General features: G+C 34.2%; 1 protein-coding gene across 1 annotated transcript in view; it reads left to right on the forward strand.

Annotated features, from left to right (window-relative positions):
* PFKP (phosphofructokinase, platelet) overlaps nucleotides 1-14,819 on the forward strand; it is a 45,750-nt gene that overhangs the window by 1,164 nt on the left and 29,767 nt on the right. The window contains 3 exon segments of the mRNA XM_062568882.1: nucleotides 8,245-8,318; nucleotides 14,703-14,724; nucleotides 14,727-14,779. Coding sequence (XP_062424866.1) covers nucleotides 8,245-8,318; nucleotides 14,703-14,724; nucleotides 14,727-14,779 — 149 coding nt within the window.

Below are 14,819 nucleotides of genomic sequence, written 5' to 3' on the forward strand. Positions count from 1 at the left end.
TGGGAGGATGTCTGTGCTGCTGGGGTTCTGCCAGTCCTCGTCTCATCTCATTTTCACTTCATTTGGGCACCAGAAACATGATTTACGTTCCTACACATGATTTAGAAAACTCAGATAGTAGTTTACACTCCAGCCCAGTAGAAGGATGTTGGAAACGTGTTTCACCTCCTTAAATCGCTACGTGTAGAGGGAGTCCTGGCCACGGGAACAGGAGGAATAAAAGACCTATAGATACAAAGAGGGAATGAAAAGAAAAGAAACTTCATAACAGTGTACTTCAGTCATTTAAAAGCATATTTTCTCACATGTTGATTTTCCCTTTTGTACCAGAAAACCGCGTGTTTATTAATAGTTTGAAATTTAACCGTTAAAATTTTAAATATGCAGTGCCTCGTGTTATTTGAGAGTATTCTCTATTCACTTCTACCGGGAGAGTTGTTTCGTTAATATGCAAAGCTATGCTGATTGTTTTTAGCTTCTTTTCAGTTACTTTTTCCTTTTCCTGAAGAGTGTTTCGAAAGTCCTTTCATCTAAAGTCAATAAAAGTAATATTTGCATTTATGGAGTGAAGAGGACAGAAAGAAAAAAAAATGTGTCTCTTCCTTTTCTTTGTGTGGATTCGGTAGTATAATGACCAGTTTTCCCTGCTTGCTCCATTAGAATGTGCAGGGACCAAGATCATTTTGCAGTGGAGGTGTTCGGTCTGATTTTCCAACCTATATGTAGGTAAAGGGACTAAGTCTCCTCTCCGCTCACGTTTCTGCGCGTACACGAGATACTAGTTTGCATGGACCAGTGCCTCTGCGTTCCCTCCCCTCCTCTTGTGTGTACGTGATCCGGTGCGAGTCGCTGCGGATTCCGCCTCTTTGCGTCATGTGGGCTGGAAGAAGCATCCTCCCTCCCTCCTTTCCTCCCTCCTTTCCTCCTTCTCCACGCAGGAGTAACGGGGTGCCCCCTTGTTTTACTTGAGATTATCTGAAGCCCTTTCTAATCAGGAATGAAAGTGAGGAAAAATGTTGCCATTCCGGAGAAAAAGAAGGCTGATTGTCTTAGTTTGGTTTCTCTTTCACCGTCAGTTTGGTTGCATTTTTAAAGTTTCTTTCCACAGTTTGTTCTTCAGACTCATAACTTCCGCTGCTAAGTCATTCTAGGAGGGACTGTGAATTGAGGCATCTCTGTTTTAATGGTCTAGCCTCCAAATCGCCATTTTATTTTCAAAGTGTGACAGGGCATGACCCTAAACAGCAGAAGCATGTTCAGGGAGAGGCTGAGCTTCTGCATGGCTGGCGATTATGTAATGTCAGAACAGCAGCAGATGTGTCTCTCCTTACAAAGTATTAATCTGCATTTGCCACTATGTGAATTAAGGCATTTAAAGGACTTTCAGGATCCAAGGGTAATACCAAAGCTTAATTGTCTGACTGCAGTTGCAGGGTATTTCATGAAGAGGTAAAAAGTTTGTTAAAGTTGCTGTCTGCACAGTGAGACCGTCACAAAAACGGAACAAAATGAACTGGACATCTTCCAAGCATTTTGTAGGCAACGTTGGTCTTTTGACTTAGAAAAAATAAAAAAAATGCAGTATTAGAACATGAAAATCTTTTTGACTGAATGACACAACACAGCTGAGGTTTATAATCCTATCTTGAAAACAGTACAGAAGTGTAAAATTAACAACCTGTACTCTGCACTGTACACTAGGGATTAGAACAAGGGACAAAATGAGTCATGCCCTCTCAAGGTCATTTGCCCTACATAAGGCAAATGTCCGGGAGAAGTGAAGTCATGAACTATAAGCAGAAGGAAATAAAAGAATTATTACTGTCAAACTGTTTGAAAATACATATTCAAGAAAAGTGTAGATCAGGCGAAGCTCTGCTAATGCTGTTAAATTACTACTCTTTATCTGCTTTAAGAATGTTAATCACCTGCTTCCTCCAACTTACATTTGTTGGATAGAAGTCGTTAGGATGTTTGTAATACAAACCAAACTTATCAGGAAACTGTAGGGGACACCTTTAATACTGCAATAAATATCTTCGTATCAGTAGATAAATTGATTTAGATAGGAGGGCTGTAAAATCTTAGACCACAATGAAACATGATAGTTATTATTTCAAAATAAAAGTTGCTACTTTTGGTGCTTTTGTACATTTGAATAATTTAGAAGTAGCACTATCTAAAATACACAAACCTCTATTTATAGAAGATGCTAAGGTTTAAAACTGCTTCCCCACATTTGTGGTATTTCCTTGCAAGCTTTTTTTCTAAAAAAAAAAAAAAAAAAAAAAAAATCTAATTATTATTATTTCCTTTAGCTGCCTATGAAATATTAAAGACTATAATGTATTTTTTGTCTTACTGGAATTACTATGATTTAGTTTCCATACTTTAAATACAGATACATGTTTTTCATCTGACGAAATTAAAGAATTTATTGAGTTTATTTTGCATGGAAGAGATGGATATCTTGTACATTGACAAATTTAGTACCATACATATTTTAATCTGTCACTTTGAGTGGCCAGCTGTTAGGGAACTAAAACAAATATGTTAGGCCTTACTCAGAACTACCTTGAGAGGCAAAAGAAATTTTCATAATTTATTGTCAAAATTTACAAGTTAGTCTAGATTCTGGACTATTTTTTAATTGTAGTGGTTGCAGCTCAGGAAGGTGGACTAAGAAATGAGTTTTTAAGTCATGCTTCTGTCTTTGTTTTCTGTGACTCATTGGCTATGATCTGCTCCAGGTGACGAAGTAAGTTTGTTGTATTTTATGCTTGTTGCCAGTGGCTGCCACAGGCAGTTTTGACAGCCATAGTTCACTGATGCATTAATGTGGCCTCCAAACTGATTTGCTTATTCTAGGACTATGGTAGGTATGGCTCAGCAGCAGGAGTAATATAATCTGAAAAATTTCTAGAGAAGGCAATTCTGTGCTATTCAGAAATGAGTTTGTGGCTACTCTGGTTTAGGATTATTATATGGTCACACTCAAATATAATACTGAGGTAGTCGCTAAAATAGTAAGATAGTCTCTAAGGTTCAGTGTTGTGGAAGATGGCGTGAGTGAGGGAAACATGGATTACATAGTAATGCTGTTCTAACTCCAGTGTGAAAACTGGCAGGTTAATTGGGTTTTAACATACTAAGACATGTATCCTTTTTAAATAAGACATCCACCTCACTGTCATACACAGGAAATGTTTGTCTGTTTTAAATACAGATTTTCACAACAGGATGAGTCAAACATACCAAACATACTTACAAAATCTTGACATTTTTCCTGGGCCTATGTAGTGCTCCTTTTTTTTTAAGTCTGCTATTCCGAAGAGCTCATAAATATTTAAAAAGTATTTAAGTATTTAAAGGTAAGTTTTTTATTTATTTTTCCCCTCTTAATTGGTGTAGAAAAGTAGTCAGCAAATATTGAGCTTTTAAACAGTGCTAAACAAAAAACAATGGCCTTGCGGATTACATAATTCTAGAACACCATGACTGGAAGGAAAGAACTGCGTATCTTTTAAGCTTGAAACATTACAGGTATCGCAGGAATATTCCAAGACCTATTAAATATGGAAGTGTAGATGTACACTGCTTGTCCTAAAGCCTTACATTGGAAAAACAGTTTCTGTAACTGAATAACGCTCCCCCCACCCTCCACACGCTTCTCTATGTTCTTCCAAATATAGAGTTTATATATGTGATTTGAAGATAGTCATGGAATTTTTGGAACTGTAGCAAAGTGGAAGAGAAGATAACATCAGCTTTTACAGCAAATATTGTATTTGTGAGTGGGTGTGTAGATACACACACAGACACATATATATATGTGTATGTGTAAAGTACATATTAATAAATGTTTATATATGTTAAATTAAGGAATGTAGTTGGTAACGAATGAGAACTATTTCAGTGCACTTAATGTTTTGGAGGATCTGCTTCTATAGTTAGTGAATTCTATGATTGAAACTAATTTCCATTTTTTTTATTTTGAAGAAAGATTGTAGTCTAGTTGTTATGCTAATGTTTATGTCTACACACAGTAGAAAACTCACATCTAATATGGTGTTGATATTTAGAAAAATGCCCTCTATATAGTATTTGCCTTTATGTATCCATAATCAGCGTTGTGATTATGTGCAATGGAATCTGTTATGTAAATGGAAGTAAATGGAATAAACCCAAACTGTTTTTATTAGTAATTTTTACCCTTTTTTAGTTGGTTGGTTAGAATTTTTTATATGATTGCTTCTTCTCACCTTTTTTTCTGATGATTATAATCTTTGAGGACTTTTTTTGCTGCCCTCTGTCTTTTCATTACAGATATACCCATTTATATTATTTATACTCCTTATCTTGTAAGAAAGTCTTCTGTTCAGCTGTGTTAATACATTTTCCTCAGTTTGTGTATTTTGCTGCATAGGTTTTTTTGTTTAAGTTTGTATCCTTATTCAGGACATACATCTTAAGCCATTAAACCATTACGGGGGAAAGAAGTGGCTTTGAAATAACTTAGATTTCCAAAATAGTGTTTGTTACCCTGCTATGAAAATTATTATTGCTTCCAAAGACAATTGAATCGTTAATATCAAGAAGGAGGATAGTATATTATCAGCTCAAAAATTAATTTCAGGCATTATGTAAAGCCATATAAGTAGCTGCAGATTACTTAAATCTTCACTAAATTCTATAGAGCAAAATATATCTTTTTATTTTACTCCTTTTCAAAGGGTTTAATAGAAAAGCAAGCAGTAACTGAGAAAGACTTCAAATGATTCTTAAAATATAAGAAGTATTGGTTTTCCCATGATTTACTTCTAAAGCTGCTTTAATCCTATGTATAATCAGTACTGTTTTGTGTTTTTCAAGACTAAGTCCATGATTGACTAGGTACTAATCTGTTTTTTTTTTTTTTTTTTTTTGATAATAAGCATGTAATTATATTTCATAGATATTACGGTAATTTATAAATACTACTGTAAGAGGCTGCAGTTAATGAAATAGAGCAGCATTTTGTTACACAAGTTATGCAGAGACTTCACAAAGTTCTGTGTATTGGCATACTTGAATGCATTGTAAGCAGTGTAGTGTATTGGGATTAACTATCCAGTGTGTAAAAGTCTAAGCTACACTCAAAGTGTCAGTATTTTAGTTAAATTTTTGTAGATACCAAATTATAACATTCTTCAGTCCTCAGATATTCTGAAATGTAAGCCACTTCTTTATGGCCCTGCCTATAGACATCCAGTCTTGTCTTACCTAAAGAGGTAAAATATACATCACCAAATAATATTCAAATGTTATGCAAATTTAGAGTTTAATTGGTGATATTGAGAAAGTGCTTTCAGTCTAATTCCTGTGTTGTGTTCCCCTCTCCGAGCTTTTGCCCTTTCTTGCATCAGGTAAGTTATGAATCTCACCAGTTTGTCATATAAGGCACATGGAAAGTAGAAAGTGTTCACTAGGAAAGTATGTGAATGTGTTCTTGTGAATATATTCCCTTTGAAAGAATGAATAATTTGCCGTTTTGAGAAATAAAAGCTTGCATCTCACTCAGTTTTAGAAGTCAAAAAGTTAAACCCAATCAACATTTGTAGGCTAGTCTATAGGTAACAAATACGACAAATGGAGAATTTGGAATGAAGACAGAACAATTACATGTCTTTAAAATAAACTGATTAAGAGATGTGTGTTGAAGATAAAACTTGAAGTTAGAATACGTGACCAATAAAGCAGAAATCTGAGTAAGAAACTGATGAAAGACAAACATATGCCAAACATGTGCCTTCAGTAGGTATATGGATGTTTGTATTTAATGTTCTCCAATTTTACTAAATATTTCTTTCAATTGACAAAATATTCTACTTTACTTGTTTGAATTGTAGCCAATCCTTGTTATTTTACCCAGATACTTGTAATACAGAGACTGCTGATGAGACACCAAAGACTTTATTGATGAATGTTTATTAGATATCTTAAATGTCTTAGATTCTTCTCAGTTGCCATATAAGAGTGTGGAAAAGTTGAACTCCAAGAACAGACTGAAGGCTTTTAAGGAGCAGTTCTGAGTAATCCTTACCCAGCGATGGCGAGCCTCTTTCCTGCAGAGTCAGCTTTCTCATACTCTGCTAGAATTTTGCAGCCAAACAGATGATGATGATAAAGGTTATTTGTATCATTGGAAAAAACAAAGAAACCCCCAAATAAATCTTTATTGCTGTGCGTTATGAGAATTATGTTGTGGGCTTTCATTGAAGGAATAATTTGTGGTTGTCTTCTCAGTTTGCAGAAAGTGGCAGTACTGTGATCTGTGTTAATTTTAAGAAAGAGTTTTCTTTTTTGTTACAGTTACGGTGTTTGATCCCTGCTTTTCAGGGGAATATCACTCCATTGTCTTGAGCTTCCTGGGTGGGACGGGGGGTGTCTGAGAAAGCTGTCTTGTTGAGAAGATACCTTTGCTCTATGTAATAGAAATTATAATCTGAGATTTAGCAAATTTTCTTTGCAGTGCAGTCTTTCAAATTAGACTCTCTGCTCATTGTTGGCATGATCCAAATCATGGTCTAAAGGTACAGCCTTAGCTGTGTTGGCATTTGAGAACCTTTTTATGCTCAGCAACAAGGCTGACTCTATCAGAGATACGTGTTTGTTTATGTTACACACAGCTTCCAGATTTTTTGATGTGATCATGTCATTTGATCTGTGGGAAATGTGTTAGTGTAGATGAAGCACCAACTCAAAATGGTGAGAGAAATGTTAGTATTGTTTTTGACATTTATTTCCTAGTATGGAATTGATGCAAAGACACAGTTAGTAATGATTTTTTATTTAATCAATATAGGCATCTTTAATCTTAAGACTAAGTGACGTCTGTACAAATAATACAGTAGTTGATGTAACTTGTGTTTGTCAGCCTTAATTTCTTATGTTTGTGTTCAGCAACCTCAGTGACCTTTTGGTATGTTTTCTAAGTAATAAGTCTTTGAGAAAACTTAAGTCGCATTGATATTTGCAGCCTCAGTGATTCCTCTATTCAGACTGGTAAGCTTTTTTTAGCTTAGTATTTTTTCTAGTGATGATAGATATTATAGGGTTCTTCAGGATAGGTCTTTACAGCTTACTGTGTTTTAGGCTTTCTTACTCTGTTTAATTATCCCAAATTGGGTTCGGGTGACCTACACTGACAACAAAGCTGATCTACTTTGCTATTTTTATATTAATTGAATTCAGATTTAAAGAACGGCTGCCCGGTATTTTGGGTTGTCGAGTATCTGGCATCCCTTTTCTACTGATGTGCTCAGGATATTTTTTACAGTATAAACTTCTTATGTCCTCAGGCTTTTGATGCTCAACTGCCCTTTTTACACTGTATAGAACTAGTATATGATTTATTATGACTTCATGAATAACGAGTGAGTTGCATTGCAATATCAAAAGGCATGCATTATGATCAAAATTCACTTGAACCATGTAGGGGACCAATGGAACTTACACAAATCATTCTGAGAAAAATATTTTTTCCTCAGGAGGTCAGAAGCATTTGATCCATGGGGACTTGAGTGGAAGATTTCATATTTGAGTGGAAGTGTCATATAATTTGTCAGTTGTCTGTGAGCAGAGAATTCCAGGGTGATCTTGTCGTTCAGGAAAGCAGAATGTCATTTAGACACTTTGCTGGAGCATATCTGTGAAATAAGTCCAAGTACTATTGCTGGTGTGAACTTGCTACTTCTTTCTTTTAAGCAGGCAGGTGATATCAGGAGCTTTGGCTGCACTCCCCACTACATACTGTATTTGCAACTGTGTTGCTTTGGAGAACTAAAGGGCTGTTGCGGCATAATCTTTCCTTTGAAAAAGCTAAATTTTGATTGCTCGCATGTTTTGCACTTCAGACTGAAAACTAAAAAAATAATTATAAGGAAATGAATTTACTTTCTGTTAGATATAAAATCAGTTGCTCTTACTTTTAAAATGCTGTTTATTATGATTGGCATTTATATAATTACTATAACAAGACAAATAGGTCTGCACCCTTTGTATTTATGGGCTAATTCCACTAGCGTTAAGCAAACTTCTGTTAAAATAGATGCTGATTATTGTCTTTAGGAATGAGTTAATATTTCCTTTTTTAAGGAGGCTGAGAAAATCTGGGACTAGAAGCTTTCTTGTTGACTACTATTTACAGTATATAAAAGGAAAGATTGGATAACCTGTAACTGTGAATTTGCTTTCTCTTCCCAGGTATGAATGCTGCTGTGCGCGCGGTGGTACGCATGGGAATCTATGTTAAAGCCAAAGTATATTTTGTTTATGAGGTTAGTTTTTGTGTCTTATTCTATGTTTATCTTTTGACCATATTTGAACCATTTTGGTGTGGGATCCTCATATAGAGTAAATAGCATAAAATTTAAAAAGTTGTAGATATAATTCCCTCCAATATTAATATTTTATGTTTTTTATTTCAATGGAAAGTACTTCTCACATGGTATATACTGAAACAATTTAAAATTGTTTTCTAAGTAAACAGAATTCTTCATGTGCCTGCAGAAGCTTGAAAATACTGAGAAAAACAGAGGTAGCTGTCACCTAGCATTGAGCTATGCATTTATTATACCTATCTGGCCCCAATTATTGTACTGCATAATTGCCTTTTTAAACATGATTAAATTACTAGTTCTCAAATCTTTGACACCTCCGCTGCCATGGTTTGTTTTCCCAAGGTATGATAGATTTGTGCTATTGTTCCAGTTTCACAGCACAGCTCCTTTTTGACCAAGGGAACTGTCAGGTTTTTGTCACCTGTCCTATTTTAAAGATTGAAAGGCTGTAACAAAATAAAAATAAAAATAAAAAAAAATAATAATAATAAAAAAGAAGCTTCATCAATAGTTATAATTGCATGTAGATGAAGACTTACATAATGTAATAATTACTAGACATTAAAATTTAGAACACTAATAAAGATGTTACAGTATTTTTTCAATAAAATATGTTAAGTTAGACTTTAATATGAAAGTCATTTTCAATTAGTATAAAATGTGGATTCCATAATGCAGTAAATGGTTTTTTGGCAAAAAGTCATTCTGTTTACAGTAGAATTCTGGTGTAACTACTTACCAGTTTGGGGTGGTTACAAATGATAGCAACCATTTAATAGGGGACAAAACATGGTGTGCAACATTCCTGGCAAAATGTGATTTTTAATATTTAACATAAGTCAGAATGCTAGAATTCACAGCAGCAGTATAAAGTACTCTGTTTTGTTCTGTGCATGCAAAATATCAAATAACTTTTTAAAAAGGTATTTACCCATTTTCTTTCTATATCTGCTTATTCCTAGAGTTCATTTACTGAAAAGATCTGAAGTATATTGACATGCAAACAAGCACAGTACTGTACTCAAATTCTTTTGTGCTACAGCAAGTAGCTCTGAATACTTAGTGTGTGCTCATTACATTGCCAAATTCTAGAATTCTTTGTGTTCAGCTGCTTAGTAGGCTCACTGAAATGGGTCAAATATTTTTGTGGAAATAAGACAGGTTGCCAAAAAAACCTCCTTTAAAGTCAGAATATGGATTTTTTTGAAACTATATTTAACTTAAGAATTATCATCTTTTGAGTTCATCTTATTACTATAACTACTCGTTTCTGTTACCTGTTTAAAAACTGTCTATATCATGTATTCAGTGATAAGTTTCTAGAGATCTTTTTTTCCCTGAACTTACTGAAATTCTATTATTTAAAGTTATTATACTCCTCAATTATTAAAATTTGCCTATATGAAATCATAAATACTTTGGAAGGAACAGTGATTAAAAAAAAAAAAAAATCAAGCCACATTTGGAGATTTGGCTTTCCATCACATATTGTCATTCTGTCTTGTTTGTACCATGTAGTCTGGGGCAGAGATGCACACGTTTCACTATAAGTATGGGAAATACCTCTGAATGAGAACTTTACTTCTAGATTAATTCATTCAGTCCTACACTTCAGAAAGTGCCAGATATTGAGCTTTTTCATCTCTGTGTGTTGATTAAAATATTAAGTCAGTTTTCTTTTGAAGCGCATATTTATATCTTGAGAAACATTGTTCTTCCAGAGCTTTGAAATGAAACAACTATGCAATTTGAGCACTTTGAAACAGGAAACAAAGGGAGGTGATAATTGTAGTCATGATAAAATCTGTGGGTGTAAGACTTACTACTAATGATCCCTAAAGGAAACATATTTTCACATGTACTTGAGTTGGTAAATTATAATTTAGGAAATCCCTATTAAAACTATTGAATATAACAAATGTAGAATTCAGTGCATTAAGCAAAGAGAATAACACATGGTCAAAATGAGGTGATAGCTGGTTGAAGTTGCTCTAAACGTAAAGGAAAAAGCCTGAACTACCAACATCCTGAAAGTGGGCTTTTTTTTTTTTTTTTTTTTTAAGTTGGATCCAAAAATGGTTTAAAGGCGTCAGTTAAGATTTAAAGAACCTACTTTGTTCTAATTGTTCTACACTTTCTCCCGCAATCTTTGTTTCTCTTGTAAAATCATCTTGCACTGTAAAATCATCCATCTATTGTAGCTGCAGACAAAAGTAGCTCCATGTTCCAAGTAAAACTCTTAATTTTCTGTGCTTCATTTTAAGGCACCATATATTAACAAGATAAATGCATAGAAACTTGTGAACTAGGACTAAGTAATTTTATAGTATTTTGTGTGTGTTTCTTTAAATCAGGCTTATCAAAAAACACGTTGTTTACGTATAAAGTATTTGTACATAATTGATACTCGAAATGGAGTGTGAAACAAATACTAGCTATACAATATAAAAAAATGTTTCTTTGAAATAAGCACATCTGAAAATTCTGCTGTTCAGTTGTGAAAATGATGCTTATTCTAGACAGTTTTCATTTTATTGAATGTTAGTAGCTTTACCAGTACCAAGTATGGAGTAAAATACATCCTTCTATTCAAGACAGTGATAGGAGAGCTCACCTTTTCTGTATAATTCACTTAATATATTTAATCTGTAGTCAGCCTTGTTGACTAACATCATGTGTTTCCCCAAATCTATCTTTATTTCAATAAAATTTTAATACTGATGGATTTATTTCACTCGTGCTGTGGAAATCTGAGAGGTGAAAGTACATCTAAAAGTACCAGGCTGATAAGAGGTTAGTTTAAGTTTTGTCACTAATTTACTAGTTAGAGGCAATTATCTCCCTCCCGCTCTCCCTCCTACTCTCCCTCCCTCTCTTTCTCTCTGTGTGTGTGTGTTTGTGTGTATCTTATTTAATTCATTGCAAATGAGAGGGAAAAAGTGGTGCCTCTCAGGACAGTGAATCTTAGAATAGAATATTTATACAAATAACTTCCACTTTTTCCAGGACTGAAGTGCATAGTTCCCAGTGGATGCTTGCTCTTACCACTAAACTATGGAGATTTTAGATTCTTCATCTTGATTAAGAGTCTTTTTCACAAGAGGCCAGCATTGGAAATATGATGATATGCACTCATAGATTTCTGTGAGGAAACTTCATGTGTTTTATGTGGTGGCTTGTGCACCCAGCAAAATTAGTTCTTTATGTAGTAATAGCCAGAAAGCTGAGTAATTAAAAGTAACCATTGAAACCCCGTATGTCTCATGTAGTTTATGAGAAGATGGCTTGTTCTTTTTCCAAACTCTTTTCTTTGTAGAGTTAAGATTGGCAGGAAGGTTTGCCAATTCTGCTGCTCTCCCCACAAGTTACAGGATACGTATGTGTGTACTGTATGAATGCGTGACACAGATTCCCTCCTGCTTTTCTTAGAATTCTCGGATACTGGACAGAAGAAGAAGCAAGCATAAAAAGGCATTGATAATCAAGTATGGTGCCCCCTGTTTTGACATCTTATTTTTCCATACTTCTCCTGTAGTTCTGTATTAGCACTCAAGCTGCTGCCTTTGGAATCTGAGTAAGAATTCTTGTTTGGTTTTGTTTTGTTTGTTTAAATGTAAATTGACAGGCTCTTACCTTTTTTTTATTGTTAAGGTCTACATTTATTTCTGCCAGTAATTTTCAGTAATTGGCAAGTGTAACAGTACTGAATCTAAGATCTAGTTTGAAATATTTAATGAAGGTATTTCAACTTGAATTCAACCTTTACAATGGATTTCCCAGTCCCCAGGTTAATATCAGTATTTAAATGAAATAGACTACTAGTTAAAATGGTAAATAGCGAACACAGTCATTATTAATATTTCAGTTATACCTGGTCCATAGCGTTTTCTAGAAAACTCTTAAAATTCTGTTTGTACATGCTAATGGAAGACCAGAGTTAAAATTCCAGCTACGTTGTTTGGAGCACGCACCATTTGGCAAGTGGAACTGAGTTAAGAAAAGCTAATATAATAGAGCTAAAACAGATCAAGTTCCTTGTCCTTATTTTGTAGTGAAAGGAATTATTAATATAGCCCAATGTTACTGTTTTTCAGTACAAGGAAAGAAGAATCTATTTGGACTACTGATAGGAATGCATGAGTTTGTTCATTTAAAATACGTTTTGTAGAAGTCAGTCATAGTTTATCCTTAGCCTAGCTGTAAAACATTTCAAATCTTCTGGCAGATTTCAAGTAGCAGTTTCTGTTTGCTCCTTCCTATGATTTAGAGTTACTAATTAGTGATTTTTGGTCACACAGCTCATATGATGTGTCTTTATTGATATAATACTTTCTTGAAGTCTTAGATATTCCCCACCTGCATCACCCCCCCTGCCCCCACTTTTTTTTTCTCTTCCTCTCTTGAAAACATGGAAGGTGAATGACTGGAGCAAATATGTGAACTGTGTATGTATTTTTGCCAGCTTGTAGTGCAGCTTGTTATAATCTGTGGTTAAAGAGGAATTAGAATGAACTATTCATTTAGCTGTAATGAATTTCTGTGTAAGTGTAGTTGCAGCACTAATAGGAAAAGCTTTCTATCTGCTACTGTGTGATATAAGGAACATTGGATTTGTTGCAGGAAAAAAAAATTCTCTAATGGGGCAATTTACTAATTTGTTATCCTTCATCAGGCTTTGATTAGATCCATTGGAATGTTTCTGTCTGTGTTGATGCACTTTCTCAGATAAAGATTTTATTCTTTTAAAAAAACTTTTTTTTTCCCAAACTTGCCTTTCAATTTTGAAGGAAATACTCAAATAATATCTCAGTTTCAAGGCTTCTATTTTTTTGATATGCATGTATTAGATAAATATTTAAGATATGTGGAGAGTAGGCAAAATAATGAAAAGGTCTGTTGAATAAGAGAAATTGGAACCGTAAGTCTTTATTCATCCAGTCCTTTTCCTTGGTTATTTCATCCTCTTAGAATCTACACTTGAATTCTAGAAAGTTTGGTTTGAATAACTCATACTTCTGCATAGTTTTTTTTTTTCTTGTTTTTCTTATCCTATTGTGCTACTGAAGGACTTCAAATAATATTATACAATATTTATGTAATATTCATATGATATGAATAGCTTTTAAAGCCAGTTCAGATGTAGTTCATTTCAGAGTTACTGAATTAAGCCCACTTTTAGTCTGGATTGTATCAAAGTTAAGTGCCTCCAGTTTATTTTGTCAGTTTTGTTCTTCTAAACCTCCTTCTGTTTCTACTCCCACTATTGAGAAGCCTGTAGGTCAATACATACAGTCTTCTTAGTACTGCGTACAGAAGAATGTTGAATTTCTTGTGGACACTCATGCTTAGGAGCAAGTAGTTATCTAAAAATGATTTTTTTTTTCTCTAGCAGTTAAACAGTAATTCTATTTTCCCTGCTGTTATTATCAGTTACCTTTTTTAGGTTAGAAATCATTGCATTTCCCCCCCCTTTTTTTTTTCTCTCTCTCATCAGTGTCCAAAGTATCACCTAAAGAAAGTCTGTAATTGTCATTATCTTTCTTTTAATACTTATGCAGAGAGTTGATAAAAGCCAGGCATAGCAAACCCCTGCAGCTGCTCACTGGATAGTTTTCCTTCCTTCAAACCAATGTAGTTCTGTATTACAGTCCACAGTTCCTTTTTGTTTTGTTGTTTCTAAGACCACTTAGATTATGATATTTCTTAAATGTTTCACTGAAGTAGTTACATTCTTTCTACTAAATTTCTTTCATCTACTTATTGTGTAACTGCCTCCAAAACCAGAATACAGTTTGTGTGACCTGATTTCTTCTTTCTTTATGAAACACTTTTGTTTGTTGTTCATTGTTTTGCTCATATATCTTAGGGGCAAAAGTATACAAATTTCGGAGCTAGACTTTCTGAACAAGTGTCCTTAGAAAGCACGTTTTTATAATGATTTTCTAAGTCCTCTAGTCTTCCTTTTTTTCCCCCTCAAAAATAGCTGAAATGCTAACAAAGAAAAAATTACATTGCCATTCCATTTTATTGTCTGCATATTTTGGTGTGTTGCTTTAGCTTGGAGTTCTTTGGAACTGATGTTTTAAGAAGAGCTTGGATTTTTTATCGTTTTTGTTTTTCTCCTCTAATCTGGTAACTGCTTGAAGATTATTTCATTTTAAAATGAGTATCTTTCATTCAGTGTTTTTAATTACTTTAAAGTTATATTAAAAATAAAAGTTATAATATAGTAAAGTTATATTAAAATATACAAGGTATTACTACAGGGGAAATACTACACAAGCTTTCAAATCAGAATTCTGAAACATTTTTCTTTTCCAGGGTTACCAAGGAATGGTTGATGGAGGGATAATATTGTTGAAGTCTCATGGGAAAGTGTTTCAAGTATCCTGCAAGTGGTAAGGGTTGGGAGGGGACAGGGAGGGCAAACTCTCACTT

The sequence above is a fragment of the Rhea pennata genome, chromosome 2 (genome assembly GCF_028389875.1).
Source record: "Rhea pennata isolate bPtePen1 chromosome 2, bPtePen1.pri, whole genome shotgun sequence".
Taxonomy (NCBI): Eukaryota; Metazoa; Chordata; class Aves; order Rheiformes; family Rheidae; genus Rhea; species Rhea pennata.